Source organism: Marmota monax, unplaced genomic scaffold, assembly GCF_021218885.2.
Source record: "Marmota monax isolate L192 unplaced genomic scaffold, Marmota_monax_Labrador192_F-V1.1 WCK01_AAM20220418_F8-fsc00016, whole genome shotgun sequence".
Classification (NCBI taxonomy): domain Eukaryota; kingdom Metazoa; phylum Chordata; class Mammalia; order Rodentia; family Sciuridae; genus Marmota; species Marmota monax.
The window spans coordinates 14,700,972-14,714,373 of record NW_026695209.1 but is presented as its reverse complement, the minus strand read 5'-3'; the positions used below and the strand labels follow the sequence as shown (position 1 = coordinate 14,714,373).

Sequence of the window (13,402 nt, the reverse complement as noted above, 5' to 3'; positions counted from 1 at the left end):
CTAACTAAATCCAATTTGGAAGCCTTCTTATTTACTTCTCTAGATCATAAGTAAATTCAAGCATTTCTACAGCTCATTTATTTCAAAATAAAAAAACACTACTGTCAAGTTACATGAAAAAGAATCATGGTTTAAATTTTTTCCTTCTGAAAAAGTTTGATTCATTATTAATGATGCAATTAGGAAAGACAGTAAACCTTTCAGATGAAACAAAAATAAAACATGCATGTGTGTGGGTTGCACTTCTAACACAGCTAAGACTCAGGGAAAAAAGAAATCTATGAGTAACCAACAATAAGACAATTAGTTTAAATAAACCATAATTTGGGGAATGAAAATTAGTTGAGGAATTAAAGCAGTTATTTGCTTCTGGGTACATAAAAGGAAAAAAAATGTTTAAAAAATTCTTGTTTTCATTTATGAAAAACACCACTGACAGTGGTTTTATATATATATATATATATATATATATATATATATATATATATATATATATATATATATATATATATCTCACAGTCCCTTCAATTTAAAAATTAGAAGATTCAGGACCTTGTCTTAGATTTCCATTATAGCTTATAGTTTGCATATTTGTCATTAAATCTTCATAGATTTCATTTTCTTTTCCTACAAAATGGGAGAATAATACCTGTCATATTGACCATAAAGCGGTCAGCAGGGGAAATATATCAATAGAATTTTACGTTGAAACATTTTAATATGTTTGAAACGTTCCAGAAATAAAAGATAAAAATGGAGCTGGGAGTGGTGGCACACACCTGGAATACAAGCTACTTGGGAGGCTGAGATAGGAGGATTACAAGATTGAAGTCAACTTGGGTAACTTATTGAGATCTGATCTCAAAATACAATAAAAAGGGTTGGTGATATAACTCTGTGACAGAGCAATTCCAGGGTTTAATCTCCAGGATCATAAAAAAAATTACAAATGGAAAAGTTAGGAATATTTGCATTCTTGAGGTTTTGCTTGTATATTTCACTAAAACTACATGTGCTCATATATCTTACTAAACCACATGATTATTTTTTGTGGTATCACTTTTTTGGAAAAAAATATCTGATGTACAATGCAAAATGGCACTAAAAGTTAAGATTCTATTGTTCATATCTCAAGGTTTTTCATACAAAATAAACTAGATCTTGGAATTTGTGTCATCTTTTCCAATTGGAGTGACACACTTTAAGCATCAGTGGGTTTTGTGGTAGAAACTGTAAATCAGAGGACAGGAGGCTTAAGAACAATAGCTTCCACCAGAACAGCAAAATAAGAAATAGTAAGATTTTCTTTATTAAAGATGCTCTCGTGTGTAAAGACAATTTTATATTTTAAAAAAATTGAATACACTGATATACAACCTTTGTAATTCAGTGGGATACCATGGAGCAAGTGATTGATCACCATTACTAACTTTAATTAAAGACATTGGTCCAGGAGCTATTACTCAGCACTCCCAGCCCAGTTCTACTCCTTAATTCTCTTCTGAAGACCTATTTAAAACCAGAAAGTTGAAGAGTACAATATTTTTTTAGGAAAAGTTATTGCCATCTTCTTCACAATTCATTCTATATAAAATTATTCCTAAGAACAGTTCAGAATTTTTACATATATATGATATATATCTATATACACATACATATGTGTATATATTAAACCTCTAAATAATTTATTAGTTTATATATCATATATGCACGTGTATATACAGATATATATATATATACATATATATACACACACATATATATTCATAAATAATATACATGTACCCAAAATAGGTATGATATTGAATTTATCCCTTGAATTAGATGTCATGTCACACTGCAACTTTAATTTTAACATAGCCAACTTTAATACTTGGTTATATCTCCCATTAAAATGCAAATTTTAAATATGGGCAGCATCATGAATCACCACCTTTAACATGAGAACAATCTCCACATTGATTTAATATCAACAAATGTGTCACAATACCTCTTACATTATTTTAATCAGATTTCTTTGGAGAAGCCAAAGTGAAATTACCTAGTACACTGATTCTTAGACAGTATTAAGCATCTATGAGAAACAATTAAAATTTACTAAGAATAAAGTCAATGTGCATATGAGGTTCATTATGTTCACTTACATGCCACTTCCAGAGATGCATTTCGACTCACTGCTTCGCCAAGATAGTTCCTTGCAACACAGACATAGCTCCCTTCATCAGGTTTACTTCTGCGCCCATGCACGATGCGCAAGAAGAATAAGGATCCGCTGGGCAGAAGCATCCTGTGAGACCTGGGATCATCCTTGTCAGTCTCCACCCGCTCACCATCCTTGTACCATTCAATGGTGGGTGTTGGTCGGCCCTCTGCCTTACAGTTCAGAGTGGTGGGCTCTCCCTTAGAGACAATGACATCCGAAGGGTGCTCCACAATCCGTGGGGGAAAATCTTCCTGGCGGAGTCGAGATCCTACAAACATGACAGAACAAGATGAGCTTTAACATTTCCATGATGATGATGTTGAATTTTTCCATTATTTAGTTGAATAACTGAACATAATTGCTTTATTTATGAATCCCACATTTGATTTTTATGCAGCTCATAAGTCATACCAACTCTTTTGTAGAAAGAAATAACATAGCAATAACTTAATGTTTATTCTAGTAAGTTACATTTCCATGAATTTTTTTTTTAATTTTGTGTCACTTTTTATTAAGAGGGAACCTGTATCAGTATTTTAAAGGGTAAACAATAAAGAACTGAAATGTCAAAGGAATCACATTAGCAATCACATAGTAGACAATAACTCTTACACTGTCTTATTGCCTTCATACAACAAATGCATAATATTTAAGCAAAATTTAATTGTTACTAAGCAAACATTTTTGCATATACTTCCTTCTCTTTATCTTTCTCTGCCTTTATCTTCTGTTTGACTTTTAGCATTTCTGCCTGGATGGCTTTATCTTCTGGTACAGTGCTTTGGTATTTGATGAGTCCATTTCAAGAGCCTCTAAACAACTGTCAATTGCTCCCTACCAATTTGACCTCTTCAGTTTACAAGCACCAATATTCAGCACACAGTTTAAGGCAATAGATTGCAGCCTGGATCCGTCTGCTTTCTCAGTAACAGCCTTTGAACTATCCACATATCTTAAAACCTTTGCATATTTTTTAATAGCCATGAATCTTGACAAGCAAAAAGATTTTCTTTTGGGACCAACATGTTGAAATGGGGGAAAAAACCTAATTTCCTGTCTGAAGTACTTACTAAGAAAGGTAAGTGGGAAGTGCTTAGAAGACAAGAGTTACCACTTACTGGGCTGGCACTGTGTTATCAAACTTCAACACAAAAGAGGCCAATGAATTATGAACAATATAGCTCACATAATACTTGAGGAAGTAGTTTCGGAGTGGTATCAGTTGCCCAGAAATGTAGATGAAATTAACAGAACAGGCAACACATGAACCCAGGTTTGTCTGTCTGAGGAATTCAAGTAATAAGTCATCAAGTTAAAGTGAAATGTATTCTAGGGTGGTTCAAGAAAGCATTATAGGATAAAAACAAAGCTTTAACCCTAACTACAGCATAATAAAAGACCTCTTCCCAAAAAGGTGGCAGAAAGAAAATATGTCACCTGAGTGAAGAAGACACACAGACTGAAGCAACACCATGAACAAAGGGTAGAGCAATGAGATTATGCACATACTGCATTTCATAACCAGGGAGCAACTTGATGCAGCTGGTGAAGATACAACTGGTCTTGAGTATGATACAAAAGGGCGTGCATATCATATTAAAGAGTGTATCTTTTATCCTATGTGGCTAACAAGCTGTGAAGGGGCAGTGACTGGACTTTCTATATTAGAAAGACACTTTTATTTGCAGTATAAAAGATGGATAGCAATGGAAGTAAAAGATGAAAGAATTAGTCAAATAAAACAATAAAAAGAATCTAACCTCAAGAAATGACGCTGCATTTAGAAAAAGGGAAGCAGTTATAAAGCATATTATAATATAGACACCTGACAGAATTTTGTATGTTGCCATATAATAAGAAAAATTGATGAGTATTGCTGTGGTCTGAATATGCTGTGACCCCAAGGTTCTTCTTTTGGAAAACTGGTTCACAGTATGGCATTATTGAGAAAGGGTAGATCTTTAAGAAGTGGGGCATAGTGGCAGGTAGTTAGGTCATTGGGAGTAACATCCTTGGAAGGAGTTACTGCTGGATTTGTAGAGTTATCTAGTTCTTCTTGCAAGAGTGAGCTGTTTTTAAAAAAGTAAGCCTGCCTCTGAAAGGCTCTGGCTTTGTCTTTCCATTTAATCTGTCTCTTACAAGTGCACTCACAGTGCTGACATCCACCATGTTGTGTCACAGCCAGAGGCTCCCATTAGAGCCAGTGGATGCAGGCACCAGGCTCCTGGACTTCCAGGACTGTGAGCTGTGTAAATCTCTTGGCTCTATAAAGTACATAGCCACCAGTACTTAGGTACCACTGACTTCCTTCTGATATCAATGAAGGTTGAGCCACAAAGGGCCCAGTGAAATAAAAACAAAAGCACATGGTGGTACTTTAAGGTCTAGTTTTTGTACAGTGTGATGTTTTGGATACTTCAAATTTCTAAGGTATTAGTAATCATTATTTGTGGTAATGTTCTATAGCTTCTGCAAATAAATTAAACTGAAATGCTAAAAGGAATACCCATGTGTGGGCACATAATGATGACCTAAATAAGAGTTTCTTAATAGTTTGTTCTTATAATTTTCCACACATTCACCTACTATGAATACATTTTTGATCAATAAACAGAAGTAATGTTTACTCCTCAAGTAAATTTAGTTCACTTTTAATACTAATTGGAAATGCATATTTTAAGTTAACAAAGGGAATTTAATTTGGTCATGAATAACTTGCTCTTGTTTGATGAGAATTAACTTTTAAAGTTTGTTGACTATCACTTTTTATCTTATACAGAAAAAAATACATTATAAGTGTTAGTATGTAAAGCAAGAGAGTAATTTACAGTTGACAGATAAGAATAAGGAAAAGATTAACATTAAACAGAGAGGAGTGGTGGGAGGGAAAGGGAGAGAGAAGGGAAATTGCATGGAAATGGAAGGAGACCCTCATTGTTACACAAAATTACATATAAGAGGTTGTGAGGGGAAAGGGGAAAAAAAAACAAGAATTGAATTACAGCAGATGGGGTAGAGAGAGAAGATGGGAGAGGAGAGGAGGGGGGGATAGTAGGGGATAGGAAAGGTAGCAGAATACAACAGTCACTAATATGGCATTATGTAAAAACATTGATGTGTAACCTATATGATTCTGCAATTTTTATTTGGGGTAAAAATGGGAGTTCATAACCCACTTGAATCAAATGTATGAAAGATGATATGTCATGAGCTTTGTAATGTTTTGAACAACCAATAAAAAACATAAAAATGAAAGAAAGCAAATGAATAAGTAAATGCAATATAAATCTCAATAATATAGGTTATGTATCCATAAATACCAGGTTTGTAAATCCAACAAGGCTTTGACAGAATACATAAAGTAACAATTCTTTCTTAATTATCAAAAAATCCCAAAGAATTTAAATCATATTTTGCAAACCAATAACATATTCTCAAATGGAAAGGTCTGGACATATAAGTATAGAATCTGATTCTAAAATGCATGAATAGTTGCATGTCACTTTTTATTTAACAAGCAATATGGTGGGCTACAGTCTTGTTTATTATCTTCTTGTTCTTCTCTAATTTCCCGTATGCAACAATCTATATTTTTCCTACTGTAAGATAATGTTGTATTGCCAAAAGTAAGCAACTTGATTTTCCACACTACTGGGTGGCTGTTTATTGTATCAAATAGTTCCCTACTATAAAAGGCAGTCATATTGGATAAGGCCTAAATAGGACATGAAATACACAAATTATATTAAATAAAATGTAAAGCCAGGTGCGGTGGCATACACTTGTAATCCCAGCAGCTTGGAAGCCTAAGACATGAGAATTCCAAGTTCAAAGCCAGCCTCTGCAAATGGGAGACGCCAAGCAACTCAGTGAGACCCTGTCTCCAAATAAAATACAAAATAGGGCTGGAGATGTGGCTCACTGGTCAAGTGCCTCTGAGTACCAAATAAATAAATAAATAAATAAATGGAAAAATAACAAGGGAAAAATATCTAAAATATTTAGTAATGGATTTACAATCCAACATATTCAATGAACACACAGAAGAGTTTACTCATCTATCATTAGCACATAGGTACATTATGTTAAATACAGATTGTTAGTGTTGTCACATCAGGATATTCCTGTAGTAAATTTATTCCCATTATAAACACTTCAAAAGGCCACCTACCACCTATATGTAAGAAATAAAACTATCCAGCAATTGGAAGAAATTACAGAAGCAAATTTTCATGTCCTTGGGTTAGCAGAAGCTTTCTTGGATTAAAAAAAAAATAAGCAACAGAAATAAAACTAGACAAAATGAACTTCATAAAATTTAAAAATGTGCTTAAAAAAACAAATCAAAAAATGAAAGCAAACTCAGAATCAGAAAAAAAATGAAAACAAATTATATATCTGGTAAGAAACATACCTCAAATATATAAATAATAATTTAAAAAAATAAATAACCAAATTTCAAAATGTGCAAGTGGTTTTAAATTTAAAAACAAGTTAGAAAAATAGCCAGTAAGCACACAGAAAGATGCAGGTCATCATTAATGATTAGGAAAATGCAAATCAAAATCACAATGAGAAAAAATTTCATACCCATTAGGTGGCTATATTATTTTAAATAAAAGTAAAATAAAAAAGTGTTGTCCAAAATGAAGAAAAACTTGAGAGCTTCATATATTGCTGATGAGAATGATGAGAATGTGAAATAGTAAGACAATCTGGGAAGTTTTGAAAACACCAAACTTGTAGTGACCATGTGACCCAGTAAAGCTATATATTCAGGAGGAATGAAACCACATCCCTAACAAAAAAAAAAAAAAAAAAAAAAAAATTTGTAGATGAATGTTCAAAGCAGCATTATTTATAATAGTCAAAAAAGCAGAAAAATTAAATGTTGATCAATGAACAGATGATGATGAATAAATAAATACAATGTGTTATAGCCATATAATAGAATATTATGGCTCAATAAATATGAATAAGAACTGCTGTTATGCTACAGCATGGATTATCCTTGAAAATGTAAGTGAAAGAAGCTAATCAAAAAAAGTATATGTAGTCCATTTTACATTTTCATCCATACAAAACGTCCAGAATAGGAAAATCCATAGAGATAGGAAGCTCATTAGTGGAGACTTAGAGCAGGGGGATGAGAGTAGAGTCAGGGAAAATGAGGAGTTACTGTTAGGGGGGATGGAGTTTCTTTGGAGGGTGATCAAAATATACTAAGTTGAGCATGGTGACAATTACACAACTCTATAACAAAACTTGTATACTTGTAGTGGGTGTTTTGAACATATGAATTATTTATCAATAAAGCAGTTTAAAAACAGTAATGTAGCTGGGCATGGTGGTGCATGCTTATAATCCCAGCAGCTCAGGAGGCTGAGGCTGGAAGATCTTGAATTCAAAGCCAGTCTCAGAAAAAGCCAGGTGCTAAGTAACTCAGTGAGGCCATTTCTCTAAATAAAATACAAAATAGAGCTGGGGATGTGGCACAGTAGTTGAGTGTCCCTGAGTTCAATCCACAGTATCAAAAAAATAAAAAATAGAACAGTAATGTGTAAAAGGGTACTATGAACAAATTTAATAAAATGTGTAACAATTTGTGTGCTCTCCTACCAATACTTGGGTCTTGAAATGACTCACATCCAGATAGAAAGAGACAGAAAGAGATGAACAATAAAACTATAAATTTTAAGATATTATTTCAAGTATGGGGATCAATTTTGAGCTCCTTCAATTTGGACATTATACAATTACAGCAGTGGTCCCTAATAGCCCATGAGAAGCCTCATGTAGATTCATGAATTATTTGTTATTTTGCGGAAAGATGGGTGTACATGTGGGGATATTGGGGGATAGTGGTAGTCAGCATATCTTGCACTAAATTTTAAAAGACGCCTGAGTCTCTATACCTTCAAAATTAGGAAGAACTATCAAAACAATTCAATTATCTGGCATTAAAAAAAAAAAAAAAAAAAAAGCTGAGTTGTCAATAGAACTCTTTGGGAATTCCAAATCAAACATTACAGGGTGAGCTGTTCATCACATGAAGTGCAACAAAAGAGTTTAAACTCAAGAGTCTTGTTATTCAATTGTGGTCCCCAGTTAGCAACACAGGTACCACACAAAGACACATTAGAAATACAGAACCCTAAGAAATCTGGGTCTGCATTTTAACAAAATCCCTCTCCAAGGATATGGATGCAGACCAAAGTTCAAGAAGCAATGATTTAATCAGTTCTTATATGTTCTAAGAATGGTTTTATATTTTAAAAACATTTTTGTAAGATAATGAGGGAGGGGAGAGTAAGAGGGAGGAGAACAAAGAAGATGAAGAAGGTGTATGAAAAAGGGGAGAAGAAGGAGGTCTAAGAGAGGAAAGAAAGGCTCTTGCCTATGGAGCTAGAAATGTTTACTACCTGGTCATTTACAGAAAAAGTTTTCTGACCCTGCTCTACCTGCTTATAACTTTCCATTAATAAATTCATTTTTAATTTATGCTTGTCTGATATAGAACCACCTCTTTTCAGATTTCAAATGAGAAAATTACTTTGATATAATGTTAATATTATGGACATAATGAGAAATATTCAAGAACCCTATAATGAACATGGCAATGTATCAGAAGAACTGTCTATGGTTCTACCTTTGTATGCAGCTGATATCAACTCAGGTATCCTCTATTTCTCAATTATTAATTGGGCAATCTGTCAAGTTTGAATTAAAAATATTTTGATCAACTCTCCTTGGTTATTATTATAAAAGAAACATAATGGAAAATAATTAGAAGATCCTACAAATGACAAGTAAATGTTTATTTTTCTTACAAAAACTCACTGATATAGTCACATGACATTCATAATCAAAAAGCCTGAAGAGGCAGAATAGGAACATAAGATTTTTCATCCAGAATATGCCAGGCTTTTCAAATAAATGGATGAAGGAGAATGGAAAGAACACATACTTGATCTAGGCTAATTCCAAAACCCTCTTTTAAAGTTGATTTCAATGAAATGAATCACCAGAATGCCTAGTTATAATTGAGCCAGCAATTATCATTTTTGTTTTTCAAAGTGCAATTCTTTGACTTCTTGCATCAGATCATCTAGGTATTTCTTTTTTAATATAGAAGCAGACTCAGAGTAGACCATTCACTTGACTTGGCTAGATGCAACATTCCACAGCCACATCATTCAGCCCAGACAGATGCAGATGCATCTTTGAATAATGCTCAAATCTTTGAATAGTACTCAAATTTACATAATGGATTAATTCTGCTTTTCAGAGACTCTCAAACAATGATTTTGTAATGGCTTTGGAAAAATATTTAAATTCTTTAAACTTAAGTGGCTTAAGCTCTTCAACTTTCTCCAAGGTGAAGTATAAAAATCAAAATTCATGAATACAGTTTAATTTGATTTTGTGAAGTCAATAACCACTCCTTTGTAGGGAGTGAGTACTGCAGAACTTTGTTTTCAGGAAGTAATTTCAATTACATAACAGAACAAAGAAGATAAACTACCTAGAAGAACACTTGTTTATTTCACCTCATGTGTTTCAAAGTAAATTATTCCACATTATTACAGTATACAGTATTCCTGCAACTTGGCTTTATCAACTTTTGGTCCCTATACAAGCCAAGAAATGCATCTCAAACTTTTCTGAATTTTTCTGAGAGCAGATGAAATTCTTGGTAAATTGGGGAAAGTGTGAAATACACCTCATCATGTCTACCTGCATCCTGTCATGAAGTCCATTTTTTCTCTTCTTTAAGAGCGTATGTGATGGTGTGTCCCAATTCATAACTATATTTGTTTTAAAAAAACTATTTTCCAAATAGATTTTCCTAGTAATATTAACCCAGAAAGAGTCTGAATATTTACTGCAATTCTAAATTGGCCAAAGATCGATCCCAGTGTGATAACTACACTAACACTGCATAAAAACATGCAGAAGAAGGAACCAGTGTGTCAGAAATAAAGGATATAAGTTATTATCCAGATAATATTATTATAATTATCTACCTTACTTCAACCATGTGTAAATCAAAGTCATTTCACCAATTGGTTTAGAAGAGTAAAAGAAATCAGATAGACTGAACGATCATCAGAGCGTGTCATGAGCATTCAGTGTATCTTCCTATTCCTCCTTTAAATCATTACATATATTATTTGTGAAATTTTACACATAGAACAGTAATAACATTGGCAAGGTTCTCTTCCCTAAAGGGTGAATCTAGCGTTAATATTGTACTCCTTGATACATTTAGCAAGACCCGGCTATTATCTTTAGACTCAATTTCAAAAGAATTCAAGTTTTGTTACTGCTTTCTCCTCTATCAAAATAAGTCTTATTCAAAATTTCTCTTCAATGAGAGAAATATGTCTCAGTGCCACCATGAATGCTGTTCTCATTAATAAACTAAAATATTGTGTAAGAAAATGTAATTAACAAATTCCTCTATCACTCCATCAAATCAATCCTCAGAACTTTCACATCACTGAATTTTTTCTAAATCCCAGTGTACTTCCCTTTTGCAAGAGGGAGAAAGAGAATTGGACTTTCAGATTTTTTTTTTTTCCTGATGAAGTCCTACAATGTGATAGGATGGTAAGTAAATATTTGGAAAGCACAAAGACTCTTGCATATTTGCATACTGAAACTCAACAAAGTTCCTATTTTTAATTCTAAAACTAAAGGGTTTTATGTGTTAAAGGAATTTAAAAAATGTTTTCTTGTCAAATTCAACAGGCAAAGTTTTTTGTTTGTTTGTTTGTTTGTTTGTTTGTACAGGGGATTAAACCCAAGGGTGCTGTACTTCTGAGATACATTGATTTCTTGTCCTTTGTTTTTAAATTTTGAGACAGGGTCTCCCTAAGTTACTGAGGCTGGCCTTGAACTTGTACTCCTCCTGCCTCAGCCTCTAGAGTCACTGGGATTCAGGCATGTGTCACTACACCCAGCCAAAATGTAGCTTCAATTCTGAGAGTTCCCAGATGTACAATATGGCTCTCCAAAATATGATGCAATGAAATGATTCCAAACTGATTAAACTGTTCAATAATGTTTCATTTCCTAAAAGTAAGTCCCCACTATTTCAAGGTCTCTATTACCTTTGTATGAAATGGGGCAGAAGATTAAGATACTAGAAAAACTTTTATCTCAAACTCCGGTTATACACAGAGAGTAATTAGAGCCCCAATGAACTTTACTTTTTTTACCCCAAACCTGGGAATGGGACACAGTTGCCTTAACTTTGACTCAATTCTCTGTTTACTGAATGACTTTTCATCATTCACACCCTCTTCATCTTACCTACATTTTGGAATTCTAAAATAGAAATTTCCAAGGACTAAGTTTTAGTTGTTCTGTGTTTTGTTTTCACTTTATTTTCTGCATTTTTGTATAATTAGTTATATGGCCTTGAGTAATTACTTAACCTGTTTTTAATGGCACTATTTTTTTATCCCCAAACTGAGATAATTAGAAGAATAAATTGCTCCAAAAATATTGCTCTGAAGCATGATCCACACTTTTTGGATTTCACATCAATAATGTCTTAATGGACACATCTAAAAGAGAGGATAATGAGCACAATTTAAATTTATAATCACAAAGCAAAAAATTTAAAGCTACATGACAGCATTCATACTTTTAATGAATGTATAGATTGCAAAAGTTGGCTCTTGGAAGGTTTGTCTGCTATCAAAGCCCATGTGTACCAATATATATTCTTAGTCAACCCTCTGAAATTTAACAATTATGTTAAAAGAGAAAAAAAGAAAAAAGCTTATGTAATACTTGGAATTTATTAATTTATCCTAAAACATCTATGAAATTTATTCCCATTGGCAATAAATACATGGTAAATGTTTCATTCATTTTTAAAATACAAACTTCATCAAAGATCTTCAAAATTGTCTTCCTTGTTTGGAGGGAAAGAGTTTCTATTTCAGGAGAAGGTAACCAAGAGCCATTTACAAAACTATTTCTCTGAATTCACAAATGTATTTCAGTCCTTATTTATCTACGATTAACAGAGACTGCTAAAAATATTAAAACTAGAACACTTGTACCTCTTTTCTTCTCAACCACCCCATGCTTTATTCAGTTTATCAGATAAGTTTTAATCTTCTTTTAAGAATGTTACATTTTCTGGTTGCTCAGTTCCAAGGCACTGAACCCCTGACCTTGCCTGAGCAGGTGGGCTCCAGTATCAGTGTACCAGCATCCAGAGGGAATGTAGAACTAGTTTGAGTTAAAATCAGTAACTGAAAGCAATTGAATCCAGGGTGGCCATATGGGAATATCTCTGTAACAGTGAAGAGAAATTTTGAACCACTAATCTGAAAGGTTTCCAGGAAATTTTTAGGGGTGATATTCCTCCTGAGAAATAACAAATTAATTTCCTACTTTATAAACTCATTTTCCAACAATTCAGTGAGGAGGCAATATATTAACCTGGACTTTCATCCATTACTATTTCAAATCAATTTGCTACATCATACATGGTTGAAGGCATTCTTTAAAGAGTGATTTGCCACCAAATCAGCAGCTTTCATGGGTTATGCAGATTTGCCTTAGAATGACAAAAACAATCCCTATTTCAGGAAAGAGATCTTTGAAATTTAGCTTCTTATCATCATAGTTATAAATATTTTGACATGGTTTAGATTTATAGAATATGCAATAAATCAAACTCCAAACTCAGAAAATTGTTCGATAATGTTTAATTTTCTAAAAACTAGTAACATTGACTCGATGTAGATGATGTATGGTGTGCTACGTAACTAAACTTCTGATGTACTGATAACATTTTGGCCTTCTATTTTCTAAGAATTATATTCTGAAACTTCTACAGCAGAAACATTAATCTTAGTAACTGTAGATAACAAAGACCCCCTGTCAGTGCCTAAAACACACCCTTCCCAACACCTCTGACATGTGAATACATGTACTATTTGTTAAAATTGAGTTTTGGATAAATAAATTTGCCTAGAACTCTTGTATATTTTTCGGTATGCTGAAACATTTTATTATAAAGTTAAATTGAAATTCAATGATCCTGGTTAACCTGCACACAAATTTCTTTTACTATATATTATGTTAAGTATTTTTAAAAGACAGGATTAAAAATATTAATATAATTCAGTTAGTTACTTAAAAGAATAATGGCTAATCACTACCAAAAAAAAA

The 13,402-nt window shown here is 33.0% G+C and overlaps 1 protein-coding gene across 11 annotated transcripts in view; it reads right to left on the bottom strand.

The window, feature by feature from the left end:
* Positions 1-13,402, bottom strand: part of Robo2 (roundabout guidance receptor 2) — a 564,046-nt gene that overhangs the window by 500,971 nt on the left and 49,673 nt on the right. For all 11 annotated transcript variants that reach the window (XM_058574553.1, XM_046430545.2, XM_058574555.1 and 8 more), the window contains exon 2: positions 2,145-2,471. In XM_058574553.1, the coding sequence (XP_058430536.1) occupies positions 2,145-2,471 (327 nt within the window). The remainder of the gene's footprint in view (positions 1-2,144; positions 2,472-13,402) is intronic.